General features: G+C 39.8%; 1 protein-coding gene across 6 annotated transcripts in view; it reads right to left on the bottom strand.

Moving 5' to 3' along the window:
* Positions 1-605: 605 nt before the first annotated feature.
* Positions 606-16,549, bottom strand: part of GPD2 (glycerol-3-phosphate dehydrogenase 2) — a 100,111-nt gene continuing 84,167 nt past the window's right edge. For all 6 annotated transcript variants that reach the window (XM_034425362.3, XM_087881893.1, XM_034425370.3 and 3 more), the window contains 8 exons: positions 16,259-16,393; positions 15,737-15,912; positions 14,913-15,044; positions 13,758-13,916; positions 11,502-11,614; positions 10,946-11,024; positions 10,730-10,828; positions 606-3,852 (listed from right to left, as the gene is read on the bottom strand). In XM_034425362.3, coding sequence (XP_034281253.1) covers positions 3,727-3,852; positions 10,730-10,828; positions 10,946-11,024; positions 11,502-11,614; positions 13,758-13,916; positions 14,913-15,044; positions 15,737-15,912; positions 16,259-16,393 — 1,019 coding nt within the window. In that variant the 3' untranslated portion in view covers positions 606-3,726. The remainder of the gene's footprint in view (positions 3,853-10,729; positions 10,829-10,945; positions 11,025-11,501; positions 11,615-13,757; positions 13,917-14,912; positions 15,045-15,736; positions 15,913-16,258; positions 16,394-16,549) is intronic.

The raw sequence follows: 16,549 nt of genomic DNA, 5'->3' as shown, positions 1-16,549 counted from the left end.
CAATTATAACATTTTCATTAAAAATTTATAAACAGGTTTGCTGATTTACTTTCACCAAAAATACATGGCCTTTTTCCATGTCAGAACATTTGTCAGGATTTGGCGACTCCGGGCTAACCTGACATGCAAGATGATCAAAATGGATTATGTAATCTTTTCCATTTATTTCTATTGATTTTAATCATGATAAAATTCATCAGGGTGGGCTGGGAACGTGGCACCTGAGAAGAGGTGGTTAAATGAAAAAAATTTTAAAAATTAAAAAGTCTAACCAGGAGACAATCCGTCATTTGCTTATTATGAGGAAGAGGAGGAGGAGGAGGATGGAATCTTATAGCAGCAACAAAACATGACAATGACAATATCCATTATTAATACTGCATGACAGGCTTCTCTTTAATTTTTCCATCTAGATATAAAGTTAAGGTCAAGAATTCATATCATTTCTTAAAAACTGAGGTTTAAGAGATTGTTTTAAACTTTTTTTTAATCATAAGCAAAGAAAAAAAAATCAAGGAAAAAGGAAGGTAGCTGGGGGTGGGGTTTCCGAGCTAATCAACTTTATTTCCGTAACTGCCACTAACATCAAAATGCCAACGAGTGGACCATTTTAATCAGTTTTATTGATTCATGCTTTCAGATCTTATTCAGTTAAAAACAAGGCACATTAAATACATCCTCTTATTGCTCTATAAATGCATGCAGCTCATTCTGTATATCAAAAGTAATAAATAATGGCAATAAAACACCAAGACAGTTATAAAAATGACAACCCAGCCTCAAACACAGTATTTAACAGTCCAATCCTGAACAATAACCCAGCGCAATACATAAAAGTGCCAGATGGAAAAACATGCGGTATATGTATATGTATACATATGCATATATGCATAGATATATGTGTGCTTACCTATTCATACACACACACAACCACTAGAGAACTGCCTGCTCCTATATTTCTTTGTTTTCGAAACAATTGTACAGTAGTATCACACCAAATTACTGTTATACAGAAAGGAGCTTTGTGCTTCCTATACATTCATATATATTCCCTTCCAAATATACAAAGAAATACTATCACAAAGAAACCAAGTAGAGAGTCTACTTTTAACTGAAGCGAGCCACTGTAAAATGATATAGGGAAATAATACTTTCCCTGCCCATAGGAAGAAGAGGGGTGCATTGGCTAAAACATCTAGAGTTCAAATCAATGCATAAAAGAAATCATGGCTTCCTGATCAGGGTGTGATGATGGCATCAACAGCAAAACATGACAGACCCTGTGAAGAGACCTTTGCTGGGCTAAGGACAAACATTAGACATTAGTCCAACCTCTGGTTATCAGAGAAGTCTATTTGTAAAGGTGTGCACTCAAATGCTCATTAAAACTCTTCCCTTAAGAACTGTGGTAGATCCTTAGTATATATCAGCCCCATGATCCCCAGCCTCACTACATTTTGAGTGCTTGCGTAACCCTTAATGTTTCCAATGGACAAGGTGTTTCACATGGACGAGATGCACTTGTATCTCTTGTTACCTGCCATTAATCTTTTGCCTCAAACAGAAAAATGGTGCCTCAATTATTAATTAAATGTGCAACGACCAGCATCTCAACGTCTTTTTTGGACCTCTCCATGCTTCTGCAATCTTAGAAAAGCTATCTATAATAGCTTTTGTGTTAAGGCTTGGCGTTTTTTGGCCTAAGGAAAACGGAACGAATCGAAAAGGGTGTGTAAAAAGCATCCAATATACGTTGGCGTTAGGAGGTGGGGGAGGAAAAGAAAGATATGCCACAAAAAATACTCCAACTCTTTGTGCTAAAAGAGAGATCTCCACTGTCAAGTGCAGGCCCAGTTTAGACCTGTATCCCAAGTCATTCTGAAGTGCTCCGGGCCTAAAGAGGATGAGAATCTTGCTTTGGCTTCCACCTCTACTCTTAACCTATAAAACACAGGGCTGACATTTCTTGATCATAACAGTAACTTACATGGGAAATGGTCTACAGAGAATTTTGCTAGAGGGCATTTTTTAGAATACTATCTTTTAATATCCTTTATGAAGACCTTGCTCCTTCCCTTCAATGCTGCCTAAATTTCTAAATAGAAAACAGGAGTGCTTCATGTTAATGGCTGTTTTTACATAGCAATGTCTACTTCTAACAATAGATGCCATTGATATATTCACTTTTTGAATATAGAGTAATTCTTAATTTTAAATTCATTTTTATATTGAGACATTATGAAGGACCAGTGCCTACAGACTGCTCTGAAGAGTGAAGAAATGCACAGCACTGAAATGCTAAAATAAGTAAATGAAAGAATTTGGCTCTGCAGGTACTACAACTTTTACTGATCTATAAATTGCATTAGAATATGAAGTGTTATTAAAACCTGTAACAAACAACAAATGAACAAGGACATCAGAGGTACAAAAACAAACTTTCCACAGTAGCATGACTTTCTTCCTTTTAGGTTTGCACTTTGCTGCAATTTCATTTTCCAAACAGCAAAAAGCAAAACTTCTACTGATTTTGCGATTAATTTATCATTGTATTCTGGAAGATTTCTATCCTAAAAACTAGGGTTTTTACCTAAAATGATTTTAAATAATATGTAAAAGTTTTGGGTTTAAAAAAAAATATATCCTAAAATTGAACGAGCAACCCTAGCAAGAAAGTAGTGTAATCTTGCTCAGTATTTTATTCACTATTTTTCTGAGGAGTTATAGGGCACCTATCACAAATAAAGTCAGATTTCAGAAACCCTTTTCTTAACATTTCTATGGAAATTTCAGAGCCAAGTCAAACCACCCACATGATACAGGATTTAGCTCTCTTTTTTTTATACACAAGATGTACCAGGGAAGGAATGGCAATTCCTTTCTGTGGTAAAGTAACAAGCACCATTGGATATATTTATTTTCTACTTTATGCTGGCTTTTTGGGTTTAGGACATTTTAGAAGAATTAGGCCCCACATCGCCTCTTATTAAAATACAATTGTATCACTGCAATTCCTTGGTTGGACATTACACTTCTATTTTGGGATACAGTCTATGAAAATTCTAAATGCAAGCACTCTCCTCCATGATAAATCACTCATTTTTATGGCATGCGCTTTTTAATAGACTGTGGCCATTATAAAAAATGTTTGCACCAAAGTTCTAGGCAAGCGATGAATATTTAGCACAATGTACTTCTCCGAAAGGGTGGGGAGACAAAAAAAAAAGTATCTGGGGGTTTAACAAAAAAAAAAAAGTCAATTTTTAACATATGAAAGGCATGCTGGCATCGTCCACTTTTGCCTGGTTAAAAGGCAGAAAGAGAATGGAGAGAGGACCCTATTAATGTAGGACAGAAATTACTCTTGCTTTTGTATAACAAAGAAATCTACATTCATGTCTGGTTATCACCTGGATCCTTGCCATGGTTTGAGTGTTCAACTCCCAAGATTAGCCCAGGAAAAACAAAAAAAGGTGGACAGTTTCTCCTTTTCATGGTCTTGTTAGCCATGGATTCTAGAGAAAGCCAGTTCTACAGGCCACCAGTCAAGTAGACTCTTCACACAAATGTAAAAAGAAGAGCTGCACAATGTGACTTTCTGTACAGTTGCTCAGAGTGAGGAGAAGCAGAGACATCTGAAAGCAGTGGAATGTTTTTCAGCATTGAAAGAGGCAACCAAGGGGGCACACCTTTTTGTAAGCTGTAAGCCCACCCCCCACCTCCAATTCACAGTCCACCACAACTCCTGTCCACTGAAATCACTTCCCGCTGATGAATGTTCTCTTCAGCTGCTTTCATAAGTACGGCAAGCCGGCTTCCAGATACATATCCTTTCTGAATAGCAGTCATGAGCTAAAGAGACAAGATAGAGAAAACTTTAAAGTCAATATTGTGTGTCACTACATTATCAGATGATACTGTTATCTCCACATCCCGTCTTAGAAGCCTTCCCTTATAATTTGGCATATCTCTACCAACTTGATGTTGGGTGGTTCAGTTTCCTTAATTTTTCAACATTATACATGCCCCAATGACTTGAAAACTCCCTCACTCCTTGTATATAAAAGATTGAAAAGGGAAGACCAAGATACACTGGTCCATCTACCTGTTTGCCAGAAATGAAGCAAAAAGAGACATGCTTTTCTGTACCCTCCCAACAAAAAAGGAACCACCCTATAATATAGATTCAGTCTCTTGTGTTTATTTTTATTTCCCATTTTCCCCATCAAATTCGGTATTCCTTTTGGGTTGTTAACTTCTGTTTTGTAAAACCAAAGGGTAGGGACTGATATGTAAATAATTCTGACGTACATTTTTCCCGCCTCTCCGGAATAACAGAATAAAAATGGTTTCAACTACAACAGCAGAAGCAGCAACATAAATACATCTTTGGACATCTTTTTATGGAAAGACAGTTCCACGGAAATAAGACAGCAGGATAAACAGTTTTCACTTCTTACACCAGCCTTCCCCTATCTGGGGCCCTTCCAGATGGATGGGCCAATTCCCAGAATTCCCAGCCAACATGGCCTCTGCCGAGAATCCTAGAAGTTAATGGCCACATATTTGGAGGGCTCTCTTACATTACAGCCAATTCAAATAAGCTCCCTCTTAAACAAATATGGCAATCTTTCCAGCATCGTACTCTCCCTAAGGAATTTGAGGAGAAGAAAGCTAACAGATTGGAGAGCAAGCCTGGAGAAGATTGAAACGTGGCCATGAAATGAGACTACTGCTCTTAGAAATATTTAAAAGTAAGTTCTATACTTTGGGAGCCTTGCAAATAAATAAGAGATAAGCGTACAATTAGGTGAGGGATATATATATATATATATATATATATATATATATATATATATATATAAATAAATAAAATAAATACACACACACACACACACACACACACACATATACATACATACATATATATTTATTTTCTTGTCTTTTCGTAGGCCTTTATGTGTATTTTTCTTATAAAGATCTTGATTTACATAGGAAAAACCCAGCTGAGAGAAAAATATACACATATATACATATAACTGGCATGATTTAAATCATACAAAATATTTTTCAACTGCTCTAAAAAATGTTCAGAGAACAGGCTGCTCTTTCTTTCTTCCGTTCTTTCTTTCCTTTTCTTTCTCTCTTTCACATTTCCGCATTTAGATTCAACAGTGCTTTTATCTGCAGCCCATCTTGAGAGAGACAATTACCGTTTTCCTTTGCCTTGATCTTGTTTGTTTAACGTGACATGCAGTGAAGAAAGGGCTGACATGGACCGAAATCCCCAGCATTAATTTATCTCATGTTCTGCATTCATCATTGCCACAGCGCAGGAAGGACCTGGCAGTCAATTGAAAAACCTGACCAAGAAAGGCTCTGCAAAAATAAACCTGGCGAACAACTGAAAACAAATAAGCAGCTGCTTGCATAAAAGGAGTCAAAGGGACACTTGGAAACATTTTGCAAGTCTCTCTACAGCCCTCAAATGTGTATTATGCCACATGGGAGGTTTTTTTGGAGAGGGGGGGGAAACAGGCACATGCTCTTTTGTTCTACTTCACACTAAATTATCCCCTATGATTCACAGAATAATGGAACAGTTTATAGGACAAGTGATGCCGAATAGCTCAATTCCAATGTCATCACCAAAGCAGGACGGTTTAGCAATAAAAATGTACTGCAAGCTCTTGCCGATACCTCTTTCTTCCCTGTCCTACTCACTGACTTCCTGTCTGTTCATTTGTCGATCTTCTCCCTTTCCTGGTTCTTGACAACCAGAGACTGCCACATCTAGAACTGGGATCACTAGGATTACTATTGGTTGTATTGTTGCAATGGACAGATTTATAATGAAGGGCGTGAACCTTCATTCATACAGTCAGTCTCCAATCTATTCAGGGTTGTAGAAGTCAATCCAAACATCTCACATTGTGACCAATAAGCAACTGGAAGCTAGTTCAGATCTTTCAATGCAGGCATTAAATTATGGCTGTATTTTATACCATTTAGTAGCTTAGTTGCTGCATTGTACACCCTATTGCCTAGACTTGCTTTTTGTAAAATGGGTGGCCATAATAGTGTGAGACATAAATAAATAAAATCTTTCACCAATTGTAGCTTTCCTACATTTTTCAGGTATAGTCCTATGTAGGGCATATTCTAGTATCAATGAGAGGAAATTAAGGTATAGATAATTGTCACCAAATCACCAGGGAAAGGACTCTGGACATCACTGTGTGAAGGTGTCAAAGGCAATTTGCTTCCAACAAATCCAATGGATGAAGATCAAGGAGCACTCACTCTCAGATTGCAAAGTTGCTCTTTCAATGAGAACCAAAATTTCAATTCTTGATTTAAAAAGAACTAAAACTTTAAAACTCAACAGTCACACTTACATACAACATTTACACTCTTTCAAATTCTACTATCGTAAAGAATGCGATCACATTTTTTGTTTGTTGGCAAGAAGTAGCCAAGTCAAAGGTAGAGTTCAACATTACTGGAACTTAGTTTGTTTTATTCTGCTGTGTATGGATAAGGAAATATATGCCCTCGATAGTGAAAACAATGCTGTTCTTCCTTCCTCTTCTTTATGAAAAGGAGGTGTATTACCATATAAGTTCACAAGAAAGAAAGAAGGAAGGAAGGAAGGAAGGAAGGAAGGAAGGAAGGAAGGAAGGAAGGAAGGAAAGAAAGAAGGAAGGAAGGAAGGAAGGGCAGCCTTTTTTCTGAACCTTTTTTAGAGGAGTTGAATTATCACTATAATCACTTAATAACAGAATATCAGAATTGGAAGGGACATTGGAGGTCTTCCAGTCCAACTCCCTGCTCAAGCAGCAAACACTATACTTCTTCTCTCTAGTGTATTCCCGCAGATGCAGGGTCCGCTTTTCGGATCATTGAATGCCACTTTGCACAGTCACTGCGTCTCTGAGGCACAGGCCTGTGGCCTGCATGTCTTTAGTGATGGTGTCTTGCTGTTCAGCAAACCCTATAGTGTATAGGGCCTATACCATTTCAGACAAATGGTTGTCCAACCTCTTCTTAAAAATCTGTAGTGTTGGGACACCCAGAACTCCTGGAGGCAAGTCGTTCCATTGATTAATTGTTCTGTCAGGAATTTTCTCCTTAGTTCTAGGTCCGTGATGGCGAACTATGGCACGCATGCCACAGGTGGCACGCGGAGCCATATTAGTGGGACGCCAGCTCAGCTCTGGGGCGCATGTGCGTGCCGGCCAGCTGATTTTCGGGCCTTCTGGGCCCACCAGAAGTAGGGAAACAGGCTGTTTCCTGCCTCTGGAGTGCCTGGGGGGTGGGTGGGGAAGGCCCGTTTTTCTTTCTTACCTGGCTCCAGATCCTCTCTGTGTATCTGGGAACGGCGAAAACAGCCTTTCCCACTCCCTTGGAGGACCTACGGAGGCTGAAAGGGCCCATTTCCCCACTCCCGGTGGGACAGGAAGTGACGTTTTTTTCTGTCCCCAGCCTCCAGAGACTCCTAGAGAGGCTCTTAGAGACTCCTAGAGAGGTTCTGGAGGCTGGGGGCAGCAAAAAATGTCACTTCCTGTCCCACCGAGAGTTGGGAAATGGGCCCTTTCAGCCTCCGTAGGGCCTCCAAGGGAGTGGGAAAGGCTGTTTTCGCCGTTCCCAGATACACAGAGAGGATTTGGAACCAGGTAAGAAAGAAAAACGGACCTACCAGGCCATCATGTGCCAGGAGCGGGGGGGAGGGGGTTGCACACACATGCGCGTGGGCACGTGCACGCACGATCATCCCCCGCCCCCCCCTCTCCTGGCACACGATGGCAAAAAGGTTAGCCATCACTGTTCTAGGTTGTTTCTCTCTCCTTGATTAGTTTCCATCCATTGCTTCTTGTTCTACCCTCAGGTGCTTTGGAGAATAGCTTGACTCCCTCTTCTTTCTGGCAACCCGAGATATTGGAACACTGCTATCATGTCACCCCTAGTCCTTCTTTTCATTAAACTAGACATACCCAATTCCAGCAACTGTTCTTTATATGTTTTAGCCTCCAGTCCCCTAATCATCTTTGTTACTCTTCTCTGCAACATCTTTTTTATATTGTGATAACCAAAACTGGATGCAGTATTCCAAATTTCATATATCATTAGAGGTTAAGGGGTTGGAGGAACATACACGGCAATTTAAGTAGCTGCGCTTAGAGAGAATACAGTGCATGACAATGACTTGAACTAAACCAAGAGCCAAACAGCAACAAGAGTGCAATTTATAGAAGGATCCCCTGCCTCTCACTGGTGCAAAATGGTTATTTTTTACCACAGGAAAATAAACAGAATAGATTCTGCCAAACAGGTTGAGAGATGCTTGTCCGCATTTAGAAAGTGTGTCTTTTCAACAGATGAGATTGTTGGCTTTAGCAGGGTAAATTTCCCTCCAACTTCTATTGTAGTGGTTTACAGATTTATTTTTAAAAACTTTTCAGTAAAATGATGACTTAAAGGTTTCTCAGAAGAAAATGTAAATTATTGCTCATATTGCTGATTATCCCACTTGTGAGTATCACTCCAATTCAGGACAGAACTTCAATATAGGCGATAATTATTTATATACATCCTGTTTGGAGAACTCTCCAATTGTACAAGCTTTGCCAAGTTTTTGGCACCATCTGGAGACTCATTTCTATTCCTAGAACTTAGAGGTGAATTTATGCTGCTGTGCCTCTTTTCTTGTTTTTACAGGTTTTTTAAAACTGCTACTTTTTATGCAGGCTTATTGTTTTATAACCCATTTTAACAGGTGATAAATTTAAAAATAGGAGTGAAAAACAACACTGACAAAAAACCTGGTTGAGCGAAGTCAAAAAAGGAAGGTGAAAATTGGTTGTTACATTTTTTTTAAAGGCAGAAATTGCTGGAGCAATTCAAAATTTAAAATGTGGATTAATATATTCAGAAAGCAAAAATGCAACATTTTACCCAATGCCATACTAGCACTTTTATTTATTTATTCATTCCATTCTATACCCTACAATGGACGTCTCTGCATTTGTGGAGCGGCAGAGGTAGAAAACCTGGCTTACATCCTATTTGATTGTTGCCTGTATAAGAGGGTTAGAGACAGGTACCTTGGCCTATATATCAAACAAATGATCCATTGGGATCCCCATATCAAAACAACTTATCTTATGTGCGGCCAGAATCTGAAAATAACATTTAACACAGCACAGTATTTAAGCAAAATGGTTCGGTTGAGATCTGCATATCTGGGACTGATTGGGGTAGATTGTAGAGGTGACACTGAAATATAATTTTATCATATTTTATCTACATCTTAAATTATTGTATTTTATTCCAATTTCATTTTAGATTGTATTTTATTCCAATTTCATTTTAAATTGTATTTTATCCTATTCCATTTTAAATTGCTTTTATCAAATTTTGGTAATAATTTGTTTCTGGAACTCTGCACGTTGATATGGCCCAAGGGCTAATCAATCAATCAATCAAATAAATGAATACTAGCACTGGCTACAAGCATACTAAAGAAAAGTTACCCAAACTGGGGGGTAACCATTAAAAGTTCCTATCCTGAGCAGCAGCACTATGAATAATAGCCACAAGTGAGATCATGAGCAACTGATTCTATACTTTCCTCTGATTGGATAATTACTGCTATAAGGAATCTTTCAAAGATTCCAAATTCAAGGCCAAGGTCAACTTTTAATAAAATCTGACAAGATCATAAAAGTCAAGAACCTTGATTTCAAAGATTTCCTGGCTTTACTTTCAGATGGTGACCTGAAAATCATTTTACTACTTTTATTTTGGTATTTGAGGCATTTCTCCCTCTTTCATACTTCTATAATAATACTGTGCAGATACTGCAGAGATCTCGCACCATAAAATCAACTCATTAAACATAGGAACCTCTCTCCTACCTGTCCTAATAACTTCATATCTAGTATACATGCAAGTTAACAGAACTAATAGGGGATGCAGCATAAAAGGTGTATGTTATTTAATATGCATACATTTGATGTGTATTATGTTCTAGTGCAGGGGTGTCAAACTCAAGGCCTGCGGGGTGCTTAAATCCAGCCCACAGGGCCGGCTTGGGAATATCAAAGGATTGACCTGCGGTGTCTCTGCTGGTTAAAATGGGCCACATGCGGCTGTCCTGTGGCCCGTTTTCGGCCAGCAGAGTGCTGCAGGAGGCCGTTCAGGCTGAAAACAGAGTAGAGGGGGCCACATGCAGCCCCCCGCCAACACCTCATTTTGGCTCTCCCCTCCCCTCCCCTGCCAGCCCACAGAGAACTACAATGCTGATCTGGCCCTTGAAGAAATCCAGTTTGACACCTCTGTTTTAGTGACAGAATGTAATTGATTTGACTGATTGATTTCCTCTAACTCAGGGGTGTCAAACTCGTGTCATCACGGCATCATCACGTGATGTATCGCAACTTTCCCCCCTTTGCTAAACAGAGCGTGGGCATGGCTAGCGTGTGACGCATCTGGCCCGCAGGCCACGAGTTTGACACCCCTGCTTTAACTGAAACAAAGAAATATTTTCCATTGTGCAACAACTAAGGTGTGGTTTCCATTTTTGAATAATATCTGCCAGAAATGAATGCCTGTACATTTTCTCTTCCAATATTAATGAACTGAATATTATGAGAATTGCAAGGTTTTTTTTATACCATTATATTAGATTGATATAGATATACATGTATAAATTAAAAGAAGTACTCACTTGCAAAAACTCGTTGAGTTCAACCTGCCCATTTTTGTTCAAATCCACTTCATTCAAAATCTCATGGAGTGCACTTTCATTAATTTGAACGTTGATGCTCTATAAAATATATGAAAAAGAGAAAAAACTCACATGGCTGGATTAACAAGACACTATTAATATCATGCCTGGAAATTCCGATGAATTAAAAGAAATAATAATGAAGTAAAATGTTACCTGTAGTACACTCTGCACATCCAATATAGTAATAAAACCTTTGCTTTCTTTATCAAACATGTGGAATCTTTTTTTATACCTGCAACATAGATAACGCATGAAAAATCTATACATACTGCATAAGCAGTTTTAAACCAGCAAAGAAAAACCTCACTTAGTCATGTAAAGGATTCTCAACTGTCTTGATCCATGCACACCTCCACTCCCACAAACTTTCCTTCTCTCTCTCTCTCTCCCCTCCCTCTCTCTCCCCTCCCCAATTGTGAGGAAAATAGGTGAAGGAAAGTATATGTTCACTGCCTTGAGTTATTTCTCAACTCAATTTGTTTCAGGGAGACAAACAAATAAATAAATGGTTTAGTGGCCTCTACCTTTTTCTGACCAAATATAAAAATACAATTACGTTTGAATTTCTCAGAGAGGGGAAAAAGAGATCAGATATGGGCAAATACATAAATTGAGCACAACTCTGCTTGTAGGGCTGACAATATTTCAAATACCGCATATGATACATCCAAATCCCTTGAAATTAAGTAGTAGCCATTTGCCCAGTTACCTGTCGATATCCACTGGGGATAAAGTGATTTCACTCCGATCTGTCAGTTGCTCCGACCGTGCCTTGTAGCCCATTTCATAGTACAAGAACTTTTTTGCCGTTGCAAGCTCTTCCTAAGAGGGGAGAGCACACAATCTGAGCTGTAGGGTAACAGCAAATATTTACATTCTGAATTTCTCCTTTGCTGGAATGTTTTATTGGCTCCTTTCACTTTAATTATAATTGCTGGTCCTTAGAGGAATATCAGCAGTTGATGACCAAAAAGTGCTTAAAGGTGAACAAGGTAATTAAGATTAGGCAGCATTTCATGCTTCAGCTAGATCACTGGTTTGGTTGTACAAGTGTTGATTATCAAGTGATAATTACCCCGGGAGACGTGCAAGGTAAAGAATTTTTAGGGATGTATCATGCCCTTAATCCATACAGGCAACTCACAGCGATGTTGCGCTTGCAGACAGAAGGACCAAGAGATGGCCTTTAAGTTTTAGCACAATGAATGCCCTAAGTGAGGAGTTTCTGGGTTTAATGCATTTAGTTCTTTTACGCTGATGGCATGTGCTGATTATTCTCTTCAGGCAGCAAGGTAATGATGGAGTCTATAATTTGGAAACGGCAAGCTCCTTCCTTCCTTCCCTTCCTCTACTAGAGGCTCCCAAGGGTTTACACATAAAGCAAATATTAAAATCAATAGAGTCCCTTGGGAGCTGCCCAGAATCCCTTGGGAGTTGGGCGGCATAGAAATGCGACAAAATAAATAAATAAATAATAAATAAACACTTAAAACAGGGGTCTTCAACCTTTTTCAGGCTTTGAGGACCAGCGGGACGAGGGGGGAAGAGGGGATGGTTCCATGCACACCTCATGCGCGAACCTCCATTCGTGCGAGCGGCAGGAGCACGCGTCTGCTTGCATAAATGGAGCTTCCCATACAAGTGCCCACTACTCGCGCAAATGTGCTTATCTGCCGCTTGTACACCATGGTTCTGAACGGGCCGTGGCCTGGTACAGGGGCCATAGCTTGGGGGTTAGGGACCCCTGACTTGAAAGATGATTTCAAAAGCAATTAAAATGTAAACAGCAAAACAAATTAAATTAAAAATCAACCGTTTGACTCAGTAAGCTGGTACAAAAAGGTATGATGTAACAGCGTTCCTAAAAGCTAATGAAAAGCTCAGGCCCCTCGCCATGCAGGGAGTCTGTTCCAAGGAACCTGAGCGACAAAAGAGTTGGCTTGATTCTGGCTGGCAGCCAGATGAGCTCATGGCAACTGCAGGTGAACCTCCTCGATGATCTCAGTAAGCAAAGAGGGTCATTTGGAGGAAGGCCATCTCCCTTTTATCATTGTCTGCTTTACGCTGCCTTTTATGCTCAAAATCCTGCACTTGAAAACAGGCACCTGTAACTGAAAGCAGCTATCCAGCTGTGACGAAGGAGCCCTCGGCACAGCATGCAGGCTAGGTAAGATTGCATCTTTTATTTTCAAAAGACCAGGAATAAGACCCAAGAACTCCTTTTCAAATACAGAGGGTTAAAAAAAAAAGTACTTTGCAACACCAGTTATCTCTCTCATGTGGAAGCCAGCACGCACACTGCTGTCTGTGTGAAGAGCTTCTCACTCAATGCTACATTTGTGGACGTTTGTTTGGGAGAACTATAGGTGTGGTACATGTGGGAGGAGGATACTTGGCCTATAACTTCAGTGCATTCATTTCTTTAGTTTAACCATATCTGCACAGGGCTTTGGTTTTTCTACAAATACATGTGTGCTGTTTGTGGTGAGAAGAGAGTTCCTGCAAGGGGTGTGTGTGTGTGTGTGTGTGTGTGTGTGTGTGTGTGTGTGTTGTCTCTCATTTTACAAAACAAAACTGTATGGTAGAGATGAGCTGAGAGATTGGCATAATTCACACATAACTTTGTCAGTATTTTTTAAACCATCATTTGTCACCTATGCCATAGCAGGATCTGATCTGTACATTACAGCAAGAAGTTCAATGTTCACATTAAGAACTGTTAACCCAAGTAGTAACTAGTGATACATATGGACAATCCCTTTGATGGAGCCCACAGAATTCAGTGAACTCTATGACTGAGTGGGGTTTATGCAAATGAGCCTCCCTTACTTTGTCCAGACACATGAACCATCATGCAACCATTGGTTATTGAGAAAATTATTCAAATTTTCCACCAAAGTCAAATAACTTCTTGGAAACATTCCCATAAGCTTTCTGACTGTGAAACCAGGAGCCTCTTCAATACCTTCTTCTTCTGTTCACTCCATCTCAGTTTCTTCCCCATTATCTCAATGATTCTTGGCAAAGCTTCATCGGCAGCTTGGACATTCAGAAAAGCCAAACGAGTGCGACGAGCAATTATGTCCACCGCAGTGCAAGCATATTCACCGATGGCATACTCAATCTAAAATGTTTGAAAAGAGTAACTGCTTCGGTTTGAGAAATTTGTACAACAGAAATGAAATGCAATGTAACCTGATAACAACCCATGTTGGAATTATTTACTACCATTTTTACTCTAGAACATATTTATTTAGGCTTGTTAACCAAACTTTTCAACAGTTACAAGAGGCGCCTCTTCCCATTCATCTTCTTGGATTACAACGGTGATGTACCTGGAATTACAGGTTAGCAAATATGTATGTTTGGGGGAGAAGATTTAACCTCACATCTAAATAGCTAAACCAGTGGTCCCCAATCTTTCTGGCTTTGTGGAATGCCAGCATCAGCGGGGGAGGGAGAGAGGGAATGGTTCTGTGAGAAGGGACGGGGTACGCGGGTGCGCAGTTCCATTTGCACAAGTAGCGGGCACATGCTGCTCAAACAAATGGAGCTTCGCAGGCACACACACTCGCCCGCCACTCGTGCAAATGGAGCTGCATGCATGCACATGTGCTTGCCCACTGTTTGCGAGGTGTGGATTTGAACAGGCCGCAGCCTGATACTGGGCCGTGGCCTGGGAGTTGGGGACCCCTGATCTAAACTTCTCCAATCTTTTACCATCTGCCAAAGAAGCTTCTTGGATGAGAAGCGAAATGTTTTCAAAGAAAAATCTCTAAGAAAGTCCAGTTGCCTTTTGGAAAAACACATTTGGGTATTCTACTGATTCCTTCCTCTACATCTTTTTTTTTACCTCAGTCTTCTCAGGATTCTAGTGGGATTGACCAATTTCCTACTGGTCATTGCATGTATACCTTTCAGGTGTACTCTATCATGACAGAGTAAAATATTTCAGAATTTGCTATTCATGTAAGAATAGAACAAGCCTTTTCTCGTGCTGATTAGATGAGGCAAATGAAGCTTCCAATTTTAATAGGGTAGGAAAGAGAACCTTCAAAACCAAAAGCAAGAATGCAGGAAAGGAGGAGGGAGACAAGCAGCAACACAAAGCATTTCGTACCTCTGACTCGATATATGGAAACTCTGAGACAAGACGTTTCCCCACAATAGGCCACCTTTTCCCAGTGACCTGGGCTAGTTTTGCCACTTCAAAAGCCTTGTCCCCAAATGTATTTGCAAGATGTTGAGCCACCTGTGGAATTGAGAAGAGGTTAAGAGACTCGACGCCTTTTGGAAGAGAACTCCATCTTGTTAGGAGTCATTCCCTTGTCTGTGATTCAATAGCCAACCCAAGATGGTATCAAAGGCAAAAAGCCAGCAAGCCCATAACAATAAACTACATGCAGTCTAGGAATAATTAAAATTTTAAAAAGTGGTCAATAACACTGTTTATCTTCTTCCAATGAACTAAGATCTGTACTGAGCTGTTAAGACAACATATGAAGAATTTTGATTAAGGTAATCTTTTGCCACTATCTTTTCAAGTGTTTGTCTCATCCTCTCCTTGCCTTCTACAATAATCCTTCTCAATCACCTTTGCTCTTTATCCCATTTCTCTTTTGACTGTTTTGTTGTCCTCAGAGCACTCACCAACTGGCTGTGGTGGGGATTTCCAGGCAGAGTCACAACTTGAGGATTTAACTTGCTCCCTATGGTCTCCATTTATGTCACAGTTTACAATCATGTTTATCGAAATCACCTCCCACTCATTTGGGGTGAATTATTCCCCTGCCTCTATTCCATACTATTCAAGGGGATAGAACTTCAGAGAGAGCCCTCACAGGCAAACAAGCAGACTACAAAGTTCCATTCCATTCATACCCTTCAGCATGGAATTCTGTGGATTTAAGTGGTTCTACTAACCTGAATAAACAACAAACTCACCTCATTTTCAAGTCCATAATCTTGAACCAGGCGGATATAAAGGGTAGGGCTCCAGCCCTCTGCACCCTGCAGGAGCAGCCCTACAGTTTTACAAGGACTGGCCTGAAGGTTATGAGATTTTACTGCAGCATCAATGGTATCCTGGGCCATTGAGCGATAAGTTGTCCACTTCCCACCTGGGAATATCAACAAATACAGATAGTGTACAAAGATTGATCCCTTAGGCCTCTATTTAAAAATATACAGACTAAAATTTTAAAGAAAAGGCTCTTAGAATGAAATATTTCTATTGTACAGGAAGACAGACACCTGCAATCCTACCACAACACTACCCTTACTGGATAAAGCTGATGGGATCTGTCATCCATGTTATTTAGAGGGCATCAGTTTTCCAACTCTACTTCTAGTGTTTCAGAACTGAGAACCTCAGCATATGTATCTGACCAGCTTCCTTCTTATCACTAAGAAATAATTCTAACAAGAAAGAAAGAAAGAAAAGAATTAGAAGGAACACTCTAGTACCTGCGATAGTCACAAGGCCGCTGTCACTAACATGCACAATATGATTTCGAGATATGGACTGAGTGTCTTTAGAATTGGGATCTGTTACAAGGGGACGAATCCCACTCCATGCTGCCAGAACATCTCCTCTCCTCACTGTAGTAGAAAACAAAATCAGGAAGAAAAAAAAAAAAGAAGTCTTGTCAAAATTATCATCTCAGAAAAGGATTTCAAAATAATATATGATTTAAATGCTGGTAGCTTAGAAAGTAATCACAACTTTTAAAATGTCATCTTGGGGAAACAATAGTG

Source organism: Pantherophis guttatus, chromosome 1, assembly GCF_059756535.1.
Source record: "Pantherophis guttatus breed Tessera chromosome 1, ASM5975653v1, whole genome shotgun sequence".
NCBI lineage: Eukaryota > Metazoa > Chordata > Lepidosauria > Squamata > Colubridae > Pantherophis > Pantherophis guttatus.
This window is presented reverse-complemented; position numbering and strand designations above follow the sequence as displayed.